The 14,109-nt window shown below is 48.3% G+C and overlaps 1 protein-coding gene across 3 annotated transcripts; it reads right to left on the minus strand.

Annotated features, from left to right (window-relative positions):
* Window positions 1-424: 424 nt before the first annotated feature.
* KLHL21 (kelch like family member 21) lies at window positions 425-13,586 on the minus strand. Of its 3 annotated transcripts, none has more exons than XM_053452413.1 (5): window positions 13,525-13,586; window positions 5,099-6,179; window positions 3,121-3,526; window positions 1,600-1,672; window positions 425-1,257 (listed from the first exon to the last, which is right to left on the minus strand). In XM_053452413.1, exons 2-5 carry the CDS (start codon window positions 6,153-6,155, stop codon window positions 940-942), a joined length of 1,854 nt encoding a protein of 617 aa, XP_053308388.1. In that variant the 5' UTR covers window positions 6,156-6,179; window positions 13,525-13,586; the 3' UTR covers window positions 425-939. The 3 variants fall into 3 exon arrangements, with proteins under 3 accessions (XP_053308388.1, XP_053308389.1, XP_053308387.1); XM_053452414.1 differs by lacking the exon at window positions 13,525-13,586 and adding an exon at window positions 13,263-13,287; XM_053452412.1 differs by lacking the exon at window positions 13,525-13,586 and adding an exon at window positions 7,511-7,700.
* Window positions 13,587-14,109: the final 523 nt, after the last annotated feature.

Consider the following 14,109-nt stretch of genomic DNA (forward strand, 5'->3'; position numbering starts at 1 on the left):
TCTAAACGGCACGAGAAGACCTATATATAATAAGCTACATATAGTCAAGACTTCTTAAATTATGAAATATAAAAGGCTGTAAGAAAATTAGAAAAAATGGAGGATGACATACGGGACGCCACGTCACATTTTCCTTCTTAAAAGAAGAAGCTGGCCGAGAATATAATTTATTACCGGAAATAATTATTAAAGGGGCAGCGATGCCCATTTTTTTAAACCTAAATATAGCACCTAGATTGCTTCAGGGTCTCCCTCTCCTCTGAGTGACGTCTCTGTGAGTGTGGTCAGTCAGCACTCACTCTGCCCCCTGGTGGCTGAGATGACAATCACCCAGAGGTGCCACGTCGCGCAGACGGCCGACAGGCTGGGGTGTCACATCACCGAAGGGTAAGACTGCACTGCGGAGACTTGGACATGGGGATTAAAATGGACCCAAAGACAGCAGGGGCCACATGGACATCAGGACGATGGAAATCCGGTCCCTGGAACCGAGACAATCTATAGAGCACCTCCGGCCAGCAACAAAACTGAAAACCTCAAGAGACGGTTACACGGTATAGACTGCGTTTAAACAATGTGACTAATCAGTCCATGCTGTCAGTATACATAGTGTCGGGCACAACGGATACAATGAAGATACCGGGAGCATGCATTAACACACAACACTAAGAAGACATCGTGGGAAACGGGGTGTTCAAGTGTAATTCAAATCATTTTTAGGTTTACTAGAAAAATATATGTTCTAATGACTAAGCTCTCTCTTTAGAAACAGCAGCATTTCTGGACATTTAGATCATCTCTACACCTAGAGTACCTTTCTCTGTTTTCTTATTAAAATAGACAGCCAAGTTCTTTCGCTATAAAGACAGCGCGGCTTATAACCACGGCTGAATGCATTCATTCCAATTACCCCGGTGGCAAGAAGACCCCGAGAGTTGGTCATCGCCGATGCAGTTCGTTAAGGTTGTGGTTGTGCAAGTGCTGTCTCCTTCGGTTGAGGTTGATGGTGTTTCTCTCGTGGTTCGCATTGTCTAACGGAACGCCATCAAAGCTGTACTGCGTGTGAGGCATAAACTGCCGAAATATGCTAACGCTGCCGTGCCAGAAAGTGGGCTGGGGGAGACGGCCCACGACGTTCCACGTTCTCGTTTCGGGGTCGAAGGCTTCCACCACATCAGAGAGCTCGAACGTGTTGTCGTAGCCGCCGGACACATAGAGCTTTCCGCCGAGAGCCGCCAGACTTCCTCCGACGTGAACCTAGAAATCATTAAAAGAAGATTACAGACGGGAAAAAAATACACATCGAATGTTTGAGGCTCAAATAAGGGAAAAAGATTTTATGCAGATTTAGATCACAAGATGGAGCAGCCTAATTCTAGAGTATTTCAGTACTCAAGCCTTACATTTTCTCATTCTTTCGCAGCTGGACAATATTTGATAATAGCAAATAAATAATAATAAATAATAATAAATGAAGTCTCTATTGTGCCATTTATAAGTAAAACCCATAACTAATATCTCCCCATTCCTCCAATCAGGGGGGGCAGGTGTGCACGGAGGCTCCGCCCTTTTGCGGAAGGTGGAATAACATGATGTCACCTGTTTCATGGCCGGGATTTTATCCCATTCGTTCTTCATTGGGCTGTAGACGTCCACCTCGGCTGAATCATCCCTGAAAGTGTGAAAGAAACGTTATTTTACAAGAAATTGACAGGTCAGCTGGATTAATGAGGTGTAATTATACAATGTATCGATCATCTGGCTCCTATATAAAAAGTTTTCAACATTTTATTTTAGGAAAGGACCAGCTTTGTACAAAGAGTTTCGCAAGTCTTTAGAGGTTGATGTATGACATCTAGTCTAACATGAAAAGTAAGACAAAGAGTGTAAGACCTTAAAAACATTCACCGCTGGTGAGACCTAAGGGGTTAATTTAGAGATACAGCGCCTCTAGCCTTTATTACTCAGTTAAGACAAGAAAAAGCCCTGCCTCTCATAGTTACTTGAGGTGGAGATGCCAAGATGTGGCTGGTGGTCTCGGGACGCGAGGTCGCAGAGAGGGGTTTTATTACAGGCAGAACGCGAGCGACAGAAGCAGGTGAGAGGAATTAGCGGTCACCGACCGCACCGAGCAGCTGTCGTGTGCAAAGTGAAGAGATACGTCTTGGGCAATATTCATGGTAAGTATCAGACGTCGCTAGGACAAAAACATAACTCTGACACTTAAAAACACGGCCGGTACGTCTGGGAGACGGGAGCGCCGCCGGGAGGATCCTGTCCAGATCCCAGGATCTAAACATCATATTTAAAAGAGGCTTTATCTACATTCTCGGCGCAGGGAGAAGGAACGCAATGTTCTCCTCGGGTATTATGCGGCTGCCAAGTGGGTCGGACGCCAGTATAATTGGTTTTTATTGGATATTCCCAATCGTGATTTAAAAAAATAAATTGTAAAAACCCAGCAGGACTTAAAAAATGGATTATATTAGAAAACAGCTGGGTACACATTAGATATAGATATATATATAGTTTTAAAGGGACTCCGATAATTAAAAACGTCACATGACTTGGCCTGGGTACCTTCTGGTTCTCCAACTGCCCGAAATAAAATGCCCAAGCTGGCCACATTCTTTAGGACTCAAACCTTTGTGAGGGCTGGCTGAGTGTGATGAGAGTAGTCCGCACGCCTGCCTTCGGTAACCCACTCAAAACATGGCTGCCCCCCGAGATATTTTAATGATTATGGCACTTTTCATTTTCCTTGTAGCTCACGCAGCAATGTGCCAGTTTTGGGGACGTTCAGTGCCTTTTAGTGATTAAAATAATACATGGGCAAAAGAACATGGCGTCTACACATTCTTAAAAAAGGACACTTAATCTCCCTGTTCTTTATTGCTTCGGTAGAGTGCTGAGTGCGCTGACACACATCTTTATTCACCTTAAATGTAATATTGCCATTTAAGGCTTGTGATAAAAGTGCAATCATTCACGGATTATGTGCCGTCTGGACTTTTCATAAAGTGACGGTAACCCTACTAGCGATGTGCCTGAGAAACATTTCACCGCATGCGATAACCTGCTCTGTGTGATTTAAGATGTTGTTCCATTTCAGAAACTTACCTTACAAAATAGATAAGGCCGTTTAGGGTCACCGTTTTGGGTGCAAACGACCAGGGTGGCAGCAGCCCGCAGTTCACGAGGGTCCAGAGGTCGGTGTCGGGGTCGTAGCACTGCATGACCATGGTTTCTTTGCCTTCTAGGGAGCCGATTGCGTACAGCCTTCCCCTGCAGGACGTGGTGGAACAGTTGTCCATCGGGTAGAGCATGGGCCGCAGGGACTCCCACGAGTCTACGCTGTGGTCGTAACGCTCCGTGCTGTCCGAGGCAATGACGTACAGCAGCCCTTTCAGCACCGTGGAGCTGTGGTACTCTCGCGGCTTCAGCATCGGCGACACTTCTGTCCATTCATTCACGCTGGAATTGTACCTCCACACGCAGTCATAAAGCCGAGATCCATCAGAGCCGCCTGGAAGGGAACGATATTAAAGCGTCAGCCTCTACGTAACGAGCACCATAACCCGTCACTACCCGTTCCTTACTCAATTCACCAAGTATGCAGTGATAGCTAGAAGTCCAACCCTTATCATCTGTAAGGTCACGTTCATTGATAAGTTATTCATAGACCACAAGCGGCCCATCACGTCATTATTGTCCTCATTGCGTGGCTCGGCCAACCATTGGCGTTGTCCCCGTGTCTCCTATCTCTAGGTAAGTAGTAGGGGCGATGCATGTGTCCTTCCCGTTGAAGGGCTACATAGACAATGGACTGGGACAATAAGAAGAGACGTGCGCGAGGCCGTGGAGGAAGGAAGTTGGCACCAATCATCCAAGCGCCAGCCAGAAGGCACGGAAATGAGTTATGTGACAGCAGGTGCAACTCTCGAGCAATTCAAAGCCTTCTCTGGACTCCGTTAACGAGGCGCCTTCTATACTTTTTAGGCTCCTCTTTCTGTATATTTTTTGCGCTGCGGGTATTTTCAGGTTGTCCCCAAACCTTAGGGTTGAGCAGCACCTCCGGCCACGCAGGAGCCTCATTAACGGTTCCAGAGGAGGCGTTAAAATGCTTGAGAGTCCCACTGATTCAGCTCCTTGGTAACATAGCCGTGAAAAATTAGACAGGACCCAAAACAGCAGGAATTTATTGGACTCCTGTCCTGTGAATTGTCTGATTGGGATTTAGCGAGTTTCCCGCCGTTTGTATTTCTGGATCGGGTTTCTTGTTCTGTTTTCCAGATTCTCTTCCCTTCTATTAATAAACAGCCCCGTGACCGAAGACTTCTCCTCCCAGCGAGATTCCAGCAGCAACAACGCATCCAGAGACTGCTGTGACCTGTCATATGGCAAAGTGCACAGAGGGTAACGCGGATCTGGGGAGAAATGAAAGGTGCTCGGGGATGCGAGGGTCTGACGAGGGGGCGATGTGAGGGTCCGAGGATCGAGCAAAATGTTAGGGAGTGGAGCATTCTGGAGTAATCACCACCAACGGCATCTTTACTCCTTGTAAACGGTCTTCTGAGGGGGTCTCGGTTTTGGGGGGTTTCTGGGAAGACGACTGTTTCTTTCCATTCTTTTTGGACGCTGCGCTTCTCAATAAAACCCGCCGAGCCTCTCAGCGGAAGCCCCCACTTTGGGCTCTTTTTCCCGGCAAAGGTCTCGTCTTCCTTGCGTTTCTGTCCGGTCCTCCTGCTATAACGTAGCGGATAAAGCCCTTTATGAACCTCTCCTTCCTGCATTATGGAGCTGGGGGTCTCGCTTATTCTGCCTCCATTCTCATCCCATCGAGGAAAGAGAGAAGCCAACAGCTGATCTTACAGACCCCCCACCCCCAATCATTCTGCCCCGGTATTTGCCCTGTCAAGGAGTGATTACCCCGGCACGGAGCTGCAGGAGTTCAGAAAATTAAACATCTCCCAAAGCATCTCACCTTACACCAGCGTGATGGCACCGACCCGAGCCACCCCACCCCACCCGCATCCCCCTTTGACATGAGGTGGATGCCTACCCTGTTACCCCCAACGAAAGTAGGTTCCGCCCTTACCCGTGACATAGATGTCATTGCCGAGGGCCGCCATGCTGTAGCCGCCTCCTAGGTGCTCAGGGAACTCGGCCAGGTACCGCCACTGGCCGCTGTGGGGATTGTAGCAGTCCACGGTGACCAGCTCGTCGCAGTCCTGGTCGCAGCCGCCGATCACCACCAGGATCTCAGCCAGGCCGGTGGAGGGCCGCGGCCTCATGCGCTCGCAGGGCCGGTCGTGTCGGTCATACTCGCACGACTGGAAGGCGCGGGCCTCTCCGACCAGCTTGAGGCAGGCAGGACTCAGGTAGACGAGCGGCTCGCTCTCCACGTGCGCCAGCAGGTAGAAACGGCGGATGAAGGGCAGCCGGATGTGCTGGAAGAGCTCGGGCCAGCGGTGCTGCCGCCTCGGCAGGTCGGCCCGGACCCAGCGCACCGCCAGCTGGTAGGCTGCTTCCTCCTTGTCCACGCAGAGGCGGTCGTCGCGGATGAACTCGAGCAGGCGCTTCCAGGGCAGCCGTTCGAGCTCGCGGGCCTGGGCCAGCTGCGGCATGTGCGCCAGGATGAAGCGCTTGGTGCTTTCGGCCAGGCCCCGGCAGGCGTAAGCCTCGGCAAAGTCCTGGATCTCCAGGCAGTTGCTGATGTCCAGCTGCTGCTCCAGGTACGCGCAGCACGCCTCCTTCACCGAGGGGAACTGCAGCAGGTCGGCGGCCTGTAGCAGCAGCTCCACGTTCTCCTGGGTGACGGTGACCCGGCCGCTGTAGCAGAAGTCGAGCAGCAGGCCCAGTATAGGCCCGGTGACCTGGTGCAGCTCAACGCGCTCGGCCTGGCTCTCCCGCAGTCGGCCGGCGAACATGGCGCGAAAGTAGTTGCTGGCGGCGGCCAGCACGGTGCGGTGACACGGGAAGTCCTGCCCGCCGGCGCTCACCGTCATGTCGAAGAACTTGTGCTCGGCCCGCAGCTCGTGGATGCCCCGCAGCAGGCGGAGGGCATGGGACGAGTCATAGAAGGGCAGGCAGGAGATGGAGGCCTCGGGCTGGCCCGGCTCCGGGGTGATGCTTTGGGTCACGGCTCGGTCCATGCTCTGGGCTCAGTGGCCGACCATCTGTGGGGGGAAAAAGAGACAGCGCGGGGAGTGAGACAAACGCCAATCAATCTATTCCCATAGAAATGGCTATATTAATTAATTATAACATTGTATTCATTAGGATGCGGAGGGAGATTTGTTCAACACACAAGATTACACACAACACGCAACACAAGGGTTTGCACGCGACACACGGGGTAACACATGACACGCGACACAGGGGATAGCACGCTGCACACGACAAGCAACACTCAGGATCAGATAACACACACAGTATGTTACATGCACCGCACACAGCTCGCATCACACAAGGCAAGATCACACACACAAACACATAACACGTGGCACACAGGGCGGGATAACGCACACGGCTCGCGTGTAAATGATTGGATGCGGTCACACTCTGTGCATACACTCCGGTTTGAGACATCCCGCTGTCACACGCAGCACTCTCATATTATCAGCACACGGAAAGTCAGCTCTCCGGGTCGGCGCAACAAAGAGCGCGTCCGGTCTAAAGCCAACACAGAAAACCATGTAGAGTCATACGCTTTCAAGACCTCAAAGGTCTCTTCTTCAGATGGAAGGCATTCAGATGGACTTAAAGGTTTATGTGACTCACATAAAAAATGCCCCAAAAAAAGGTAAAGACAACATTTCCGCATTCCGACTAAAGCCCAGTATTCGTGCCGCTCGCAGCCCCCCCCATACACCTCATTCCCTACAACTGACACAATCCCAACCTGCAATTAAACAGTTAACTGTCATGTGACCCCGCCGGTTCTCTGTACACGGAACGCGCTGGAAGCGGAGCCTTTAACCAGATAAACACCATTAACCCGTCCCACGGAGCGCAGCCGGTGCTGAGGATACATTACAGACATCGGCATACGTATCACTTTATATATCACCGCCGCGGTCCGCAGTGCTGTACATAGGGTAACAGCCGGACCCTCTTTTCCTAATGCATCGTCAGTTCTAGTTTTATGAGACCCTTTGAATGTAGGGACTGTAAGAACCGCTACGGAAATTGTTGCCGCTATATAAATAAACGATAATAACAAAAACAATTAAGATTTACACAACCAAAACCGGCCACGTGAGCTTACAATCTAAAAGTAATTAGGACGCATGCGCCGGCGGGGCCGCTCACGACGATCTAACGCTCGCTTTCCCCGTGTTATCGATCTCACGTGTCTCATGCAGCCTCGCGAGGCACGTGCTTTGTGTGTTGACGCGCTCTCGTTGTGTACACACGCAGCGACCCCAGCCCAGTCCCCCGGTGTTACTGCGCTACAGCGTATGCATGGCCCATCGGTACGCACCGCGCTGCCGCCTCGCACACTGACCTGCGGTTTATAGAGACAGACAGACGGATCCTGCAGCCAGACAGCCAGCCAAGCACAAAGCGCGCTCCTGTTCTGTATCTGACACCACTTGGAGCTGCAGCTGCTCACATTAGGCTGCCGGGTGACGCCCAGTGGGCGGAGCTCAGCCACACGCCGCCTGAAACTGCAGCCAGACAGCTGACCCCACGCTGCTCTCCGCCGGGGCATGGGGTGACTCACCATGCAGCGAGTGACAATCCTTCAAATTAACCCACCTTTAACCCTTTAATGCCAGGAGAGTGCGCCGTCTACAGACATGAAATAATACATACGTGTCGCATCTATGAGAAATATTCCGGAGAACATTAAAAACACCGCAGCTGCCTAAATCCGTTTTTACTCTCAAAGTGATTTATTCAAATGTTTCGTCATTTGTTATTCATTTGGATAAAAATCCTGTCTCGTCTCCGAGCGTCCGCCCGCGTTATTATTATTATTATCTTTTATTTATATAACGCCAACAATCTACGCAGCGCTTAATACAATGCATATATTCAAGGGGTCTGACAAGACGAGAACTGACAGACTAAGACAAACCGATACATTAGGTGGAGAGAGCCCAGCTCGCCAGGTTACAATCTTGGGTTCTACTTCTTCAGAGGCTGATACTTTGTTGCCATCACAGCGTTCAGTGTAACGAAATTCATCAATCAAAAAACCTCTATATATATATAACATGTGCTTTTTGTTTGTCAGCGAAATGTTTTTGAAGATAAGCAGTTCACTGCGTGGAAGCAGAAGATAGGAGGCAATCAGTGGCAGGATCAGCATTCAACCCCAAGTTCTCTCCTTTCTTCTCACCCCACCTTTCTTCTCAACCTTACAATCGGGCCGAGATAACATAATAACCATTTGAGATACCTTTGCCTGTAGCCGGGTTTCTAACACGCATGTATCATGTATGTAATGCTTAGACTACGTCATTCTGTTTACAGGTAATTTAGTGGAATATTGAAGGGTGTTGTGTCGTAAGGGTTAACTAGATGGCTAGGTTGCCTGGGTCCTGCGCCACTTCAGGGACATCTGCTTCCCAGCTGGAAGATTATCTGGGTACGAGGAACGGGCGAGGAGTGGACATGCGCAAGATGGTGCCACAGCGCTGGGTGCCAGATGGCACATTCCCTGCACGGCGCTGCGCATGAAACCCCACAGTCTGTCTGGAAACGGCACAATCTAGCGGCTATTTCAGGCTCGTGAGGTGGTTTTCCTGGGAGCTGGTGGACAGTTGGTACCTCTCCAGATGTATATCGAACCACCCTCCGCCAGCGACTGCCCTCTTTACCGCTACTACTCCCTCTTTCCAGCCCTCCTTTTCTTTCGATGACCCATACTACTCCTTTAGATTGTAAGCTCACAAGCTGTGCCCACTATTCCTGCCAGGAACTTTCTATAGAAGTATACAAACTGTCTGCCGTCAGAACCGAATTCTAGTAAAGTAGGCTGCGGGCAAACTGGGTGCGAATTAATTGCCTTCATAATCCATATCTAAAGGCGAGGTATGCAGAGATTAACATAGAGCTGGACTTCAGCCAGCGTTGGTTCACGGATGCCCTGTGCAAAGACTACCTTCCCCCCACCGAAATCTGAGCAGCATGGTTACAGGAACTAGGTTCACGGGCACGTGACCCAACACTTTCCAAAAACTTAACTCTGTCAATGAATGCCTGGGTGGTCGGGTCTAAAACCTCGCAACAAACGCTCCCAAATGGATTAGATCAAAACCGTCCAGATTAGAACATCCATAGAGTTATTGGGTCCATCCGGTAACGTCTTTAATGACTTTATAATCTCAGTTTCTAAGAATATACCGTTGGGCGGTTCACGTGGTCATTTCGCCATCGGGATACAACGTACCAGCTTCCTAAATAGAAGTACTGTTCAGTGATACTGTTACAGAACAAGCCAACACCGAGCCTGGACGTTCCAACCTTACGCAATAGGTTACGTAGATCATATTTGTAGGTTAATAAATTCTTAAAATGTGACGTGGCAGTTGAGTAAAGCCGTGATCAGGGTGAGAATCATCCCTCCTGGCTGCTCCTGCTCTTCTCTACTAACCCTGAGTATGACAGCGACGAAGAACCATCACCCCTACAGCTTTTATCATTACTAATTTACCTAAAATACCCCAAGATTACTGTATTCTTTTTTTTTAACGAGTGTAAATACGTCTAAATGTCCAAAGTTCTGTTCTTCTCTAGATGTTTGTATCAGAGTCATAAGACCTGGGAATTTCTAAGCTCAATTAGTCAACAAGGAACCCCTTGGTGGACACATCTCCTGCATGTCAGAGCCATCCAGCCTTCCTGGACTCCCTAAAGACCCTCACGGCAGCTTTTCACCTGGTTATGAGCCAAATTAAATCCGGTAGTCTGGTATGTTCAGCTCTCCTTTTACTAAGAGAAGAGGTTGTTTGTTTTTTTCAAGTGTTGGTGAAGTACATCAGTGAATTGGTCTTTCTCCTGGGCATCAGGTTGGAAGATATTTCAGGGGCTTCAGTTGTTGAAGAAAAACGTAGAAAACAAGGCTGCCCATTGACTTATCGAATCACACGTGTGGTCTGTACAAATCCTGCGGTCTGCCCCAACACTGGGCAGCTATTCATTCAGAAGTGAACAGGGTTTATTCACACTGCACTCATGTCCCTCAACCTACTGCAAGGGCCAAGTAGATCCGACTGCAGCTTTTCAGCTCTTGGTGAACTACAACTCCCATGATCCTTCTTTGACTGCCAGTTTCTTTAACAATATCCCCTGCAATGCTCTTCTACCCGTAGATTAAAAGGCCACTGCAGCCCTTTTTTCATATAAAATACATAGCGGACTCCATTTTTGCAGGGACAATGCATTTTAGTGCATGCAAACCAGCACACGCATTAGTTACTGGAGTTAGAACATCTGAGTTCTGTCTTATTTCCCTCCTTCTTTATACAGAAACCAAGAAAAGCAAACAGGAAGTGTACTTAAGTACACTTCCTGGACACGCTCAGTAGCGCCCCCATTCCAGTCAATGGGAGTAGTGCGAGCCGATACCGATTTGCCACTCCCATTGATTTTATTAAAAGCAACAATTTTGGGAACTAGACTGTCCCTTTAAATGTATTTTTTTTTAAGTCACAGGACACATTGAGATTAATTCGCTGATCAGTTTAACCCCTTAAGGACAATGGGTCATCCTTAAACCCTTTAAAAACAACGCACTGTGAGCCCGTACATGTACGGGTTTTTTTTTCACGAAGGGGTTAAAAGCCGCTCCGTTTTTACAGATATGATTCATCACTACGGCAGGTGCGAAGTGCGGCTCCCACGGGCTGACGGTGTGAAAACGTGTAGGAAGTACAGGAAGCGATAAAGATTGACCAAATACAGGCAGAATGGGAAAGCGAATCCGGGCGAAGCCACTTCACGCAAATGCTAAAACCAGACTGAGCCGATTGGTGAATTATTCTTTATGATCATTAAAATGGGTAGCAGATCTAGCTTAAAAGAATAGGAATCTATCATGGATCAGCAGGACGTCGGAGGTCGAGCAGCATCTGTGTGATCGGAACAGTCGGGGCAGTTTAATGTTACACTCGAGAATCTGAGATGTTGAAGCAGCTGCCAGGTGCTACGGAAACAGCTATTGGGATGCACGGATTTTGTAACTAAATATGTGACAAATATTTTTGCCGTGAACCAAAAAGTGTGAAGCCACTTCTCGGCCAACACAAGAGACCCCTTCTTCTCCGCTCAAGAACCAGCGCCGTGTACTTCATCAGGGAGCTACATCTGTATTCTTTCAATTTCCATAGTCTATTGCGCTACAATATATCAACTGCCTAAGCCACAGCCTTAACCCTTCAAGTGCCTGAATGGAGAATAATCCACACGGGTCATTTTTATAAAAAGCAAGCAAAAATTGTGGAGCAGTCACCATGGTAACCAACTGAATAATCTCACTGACCATCACACATTTAACAATTAGCCACCAAATTGCATCTAATATATATGGCCCTTTTTGGCTGTGCATACGATGGGATTTGTGCTCACAGTAGCCCAAGGGCCAGCAACTTGAGAGAGCGCGATAAAGTAAGTTATGGCACATAAAAGGTTAAAGAGCTCGCCTCCTTATTTCAAAGTTTAAGGCATTTCCGTGGTTAGCTCGAGGTCTAGACCCCCTTCAATTAGTAGATTTGCGAAGCTGGGTGGTTAGGGAACTAGAAATTAAACTACTCCACATGTTCCTATAGTTCTCGAGAAGCTGTAGTTTTAGACTTGGCCACAAGGGGTGCCAGATGGACCCTAACTTTCTAACAAAAGCCACTTCACTGAATCCAGGATCCTTTCCAAACAATAAAACGTCATGTAACGTCTCTGCCGGGGGCAGGTGCTCTGTACACACATGTCTGCAGCCAGTCAGCTGCCACAATAAACACGGATCCTTTTTTTTTTTTTGTAACGCCGATGAGCAGTCATGCCAGCAGCCTACACTTTGCTGTACAATGCATCAAAATCAAAATTAATGCCCTAAACCATCTCACCAACAACAAAGGTATATAAAGTACTTTAATGTATACATCAGAGCTGGAGACGCGTTCGGTGAAGGTAAATAGAAGAGGTATACGAACTATTGGATAGGCAATCCCCCTGGCATTGAAAAGGTTAAATTACTTTTTTATGCAAAAGCAATGCGGCCGGAGGAAAGAGGCGTAAGCAGCTTCCACTGCCGGGCGCTGCTGCCACGTGCATAATAGTAACCGAGCATGTGTTCAAGTTTCAAATCATGGTGAGTATTATCACTGCAGGAAACCAGAAGAGGCTGAAACAGGACAGTTGGCAACTATGAGACAAGATCAGAAAGCACACACGGACACACGTAAAGAAATGACCTTGACTGAGAAAGACCCTTATTCTGAGGGACGTCACTAGCTCGAAAAAAGAAATTGGATTTGCCGGCTACTAGCCCGCGGGACGGTACTATTGATTTATCGTAGAGAATAAAATATATTGCCCATCATATTCTGGGGAATGCACCTTTAACAACACCGGAGCTTAGTGCGAGCTCCTATCACTCTCAGCCAACTCGTTCGTATCACTTCAGATGGAGCGTTCTGCTAGGAGTCATGAGACCCGCTCCTCTAGGCTCCCACTTCGGTGTCTCGTTTAAGTACACAGCGCTCCATCCCGAGTCAGTAAATGGGAAGTATGCGCGGTATGTACCCCTTTCCTAACTAGTCTTTGTTCAGTATAACGCTCAATAAGTCAAGATGACTGAGAGTGATGAGAAGCTGGCACAGACAATATCATAGCAGAGAACATCTTCGACGTACACCGTTCCATCCTATTCAACTTACATCCAACAAAAGCAAAATCAAACATAAAAGAGCCGATTAAGGATCCAGTCATGGTGTAACTCCCCTAGCATTTATGTTCCTCTTTGCACCCTGGTTGCTATATGTGCAATTTAACAAAAAAAAAATAAAGAAACAGAGCCTTTGGCCCCCAAATATTATCAGATCAATACGAGGGTAGCATAGTTGCCCCCATCCCTCTCACAAGCACTCCTTTGCTTTTTCTACAGCAAGCGGTCTTGACAGCATGGCTGAGGGTGATTAAAGTTGTTATCCACTAACAGCCCTAACATACAGCACTGAATGTATAATATTGTATTAAGCACTGCGTAAATTGTTGGCGCTATATAAATAAAAAATAATAATAATAACCTGGCTCACTCGTTGATGCGAACTACGATTCCCATAATGCATTGCTCACATCGAGGCTCTGAATCATATAGCCCACCGCGGCTTTAGTGCTCGTGGTTTCCTATCTATGGTGTTCTAACCGACTCCGAAGCCAGGAGCCGGTCTGCTGCGTACAAAGCGCGATTGAGTTTATTCAAAGACAGAACATACATATCATACACACGCGTGTGCTCCTCGCGGAACACGGGCGAACAGAACACGGGCCGGTACCGAGCGTAACAGAGACACTTACGCAGCTCCTCCTCGCAGCAGTCCGCCTTCACCTCGGGGATAGGTTATTGCGACGTCTTCGCATTCCTTGCACTGAGAGCTATTTCTGATGCAAGGAGCTGCTGTTGCTACGCTTGGGTCGCTGCATTCTCCTCCTCCGGGGGGGTGCCGGCGTTACTCGCTAAACGTTTACGCACAATTCTAAGCGCTCACAAACCGAAACATTGTCAAATGTGCCTTAAATATGTTAATCCTTAAAGAGCGATTGAAATATACTTGGTCTTTCCCTCGAAGTTTTGTATTTCAGATGACTTAATAACTTAACTCCCCCCGTCTCTATTTGCAGGAACTGTCATGCCTGAAGCCCTGCTGAATGAGCAGCATTGTCCTGGTATGCCGGGGCAGATCTACAGCCGGCGCTCCAAGCGCTGCCTGCTTTAAAAGAATATACCCCGAGACACCGAGACGGAGGAGACGGCTCGTCAGTGTCAACGGCGGCATAAAAAACTAAATCATTGACACATTGTAACAAAGTATCAAAGTCAGGTTTTACAGCTCAGTCTCAGTTATTTATTATTATTATCTTTTATATATATATAGCGCCAAC

The sequence above is a fragment of the Spea bombifrons genome, chromosome 12, assembly GCF_027358695.1.
Source record: "Spea bombifrons isolate aSpeBom1 chromosome 12, aSpeBom1.2.pri, whole genome shotgun sequence".
Taxonomy (NCBI): domain Eukaryota; kingdom Metazoa; phylum Chordata; class Amphibia; order Anura; family Pelobatidae; genus Spea; species Spea bombifrons.

Bases quoted from the DNA above. Each gene is read 5' to 3' on its own strand.
- KLHL21 (XM_053452413.1), bottom strand. From the start codon at position 6,155: ATGGACCGAGCCGTGACCCAAAGCATCACCCCGGAGCCGGGCCAGCCC. The intron at 3,527-5,098 runs GTAAGGGCGGAA...GTTCCCTTCCAG, and splicing joins CAATGACATCTATGTCACGG to GCGGCTCTGATGGATCTCGG. The intron at 1,258-1,599 runs GTGACATCATGT...AATGATTTCTAG, and splicing joins AAATCCCGGCCATGAAACAG to GTTCACGTCGGAGGAAGTCT.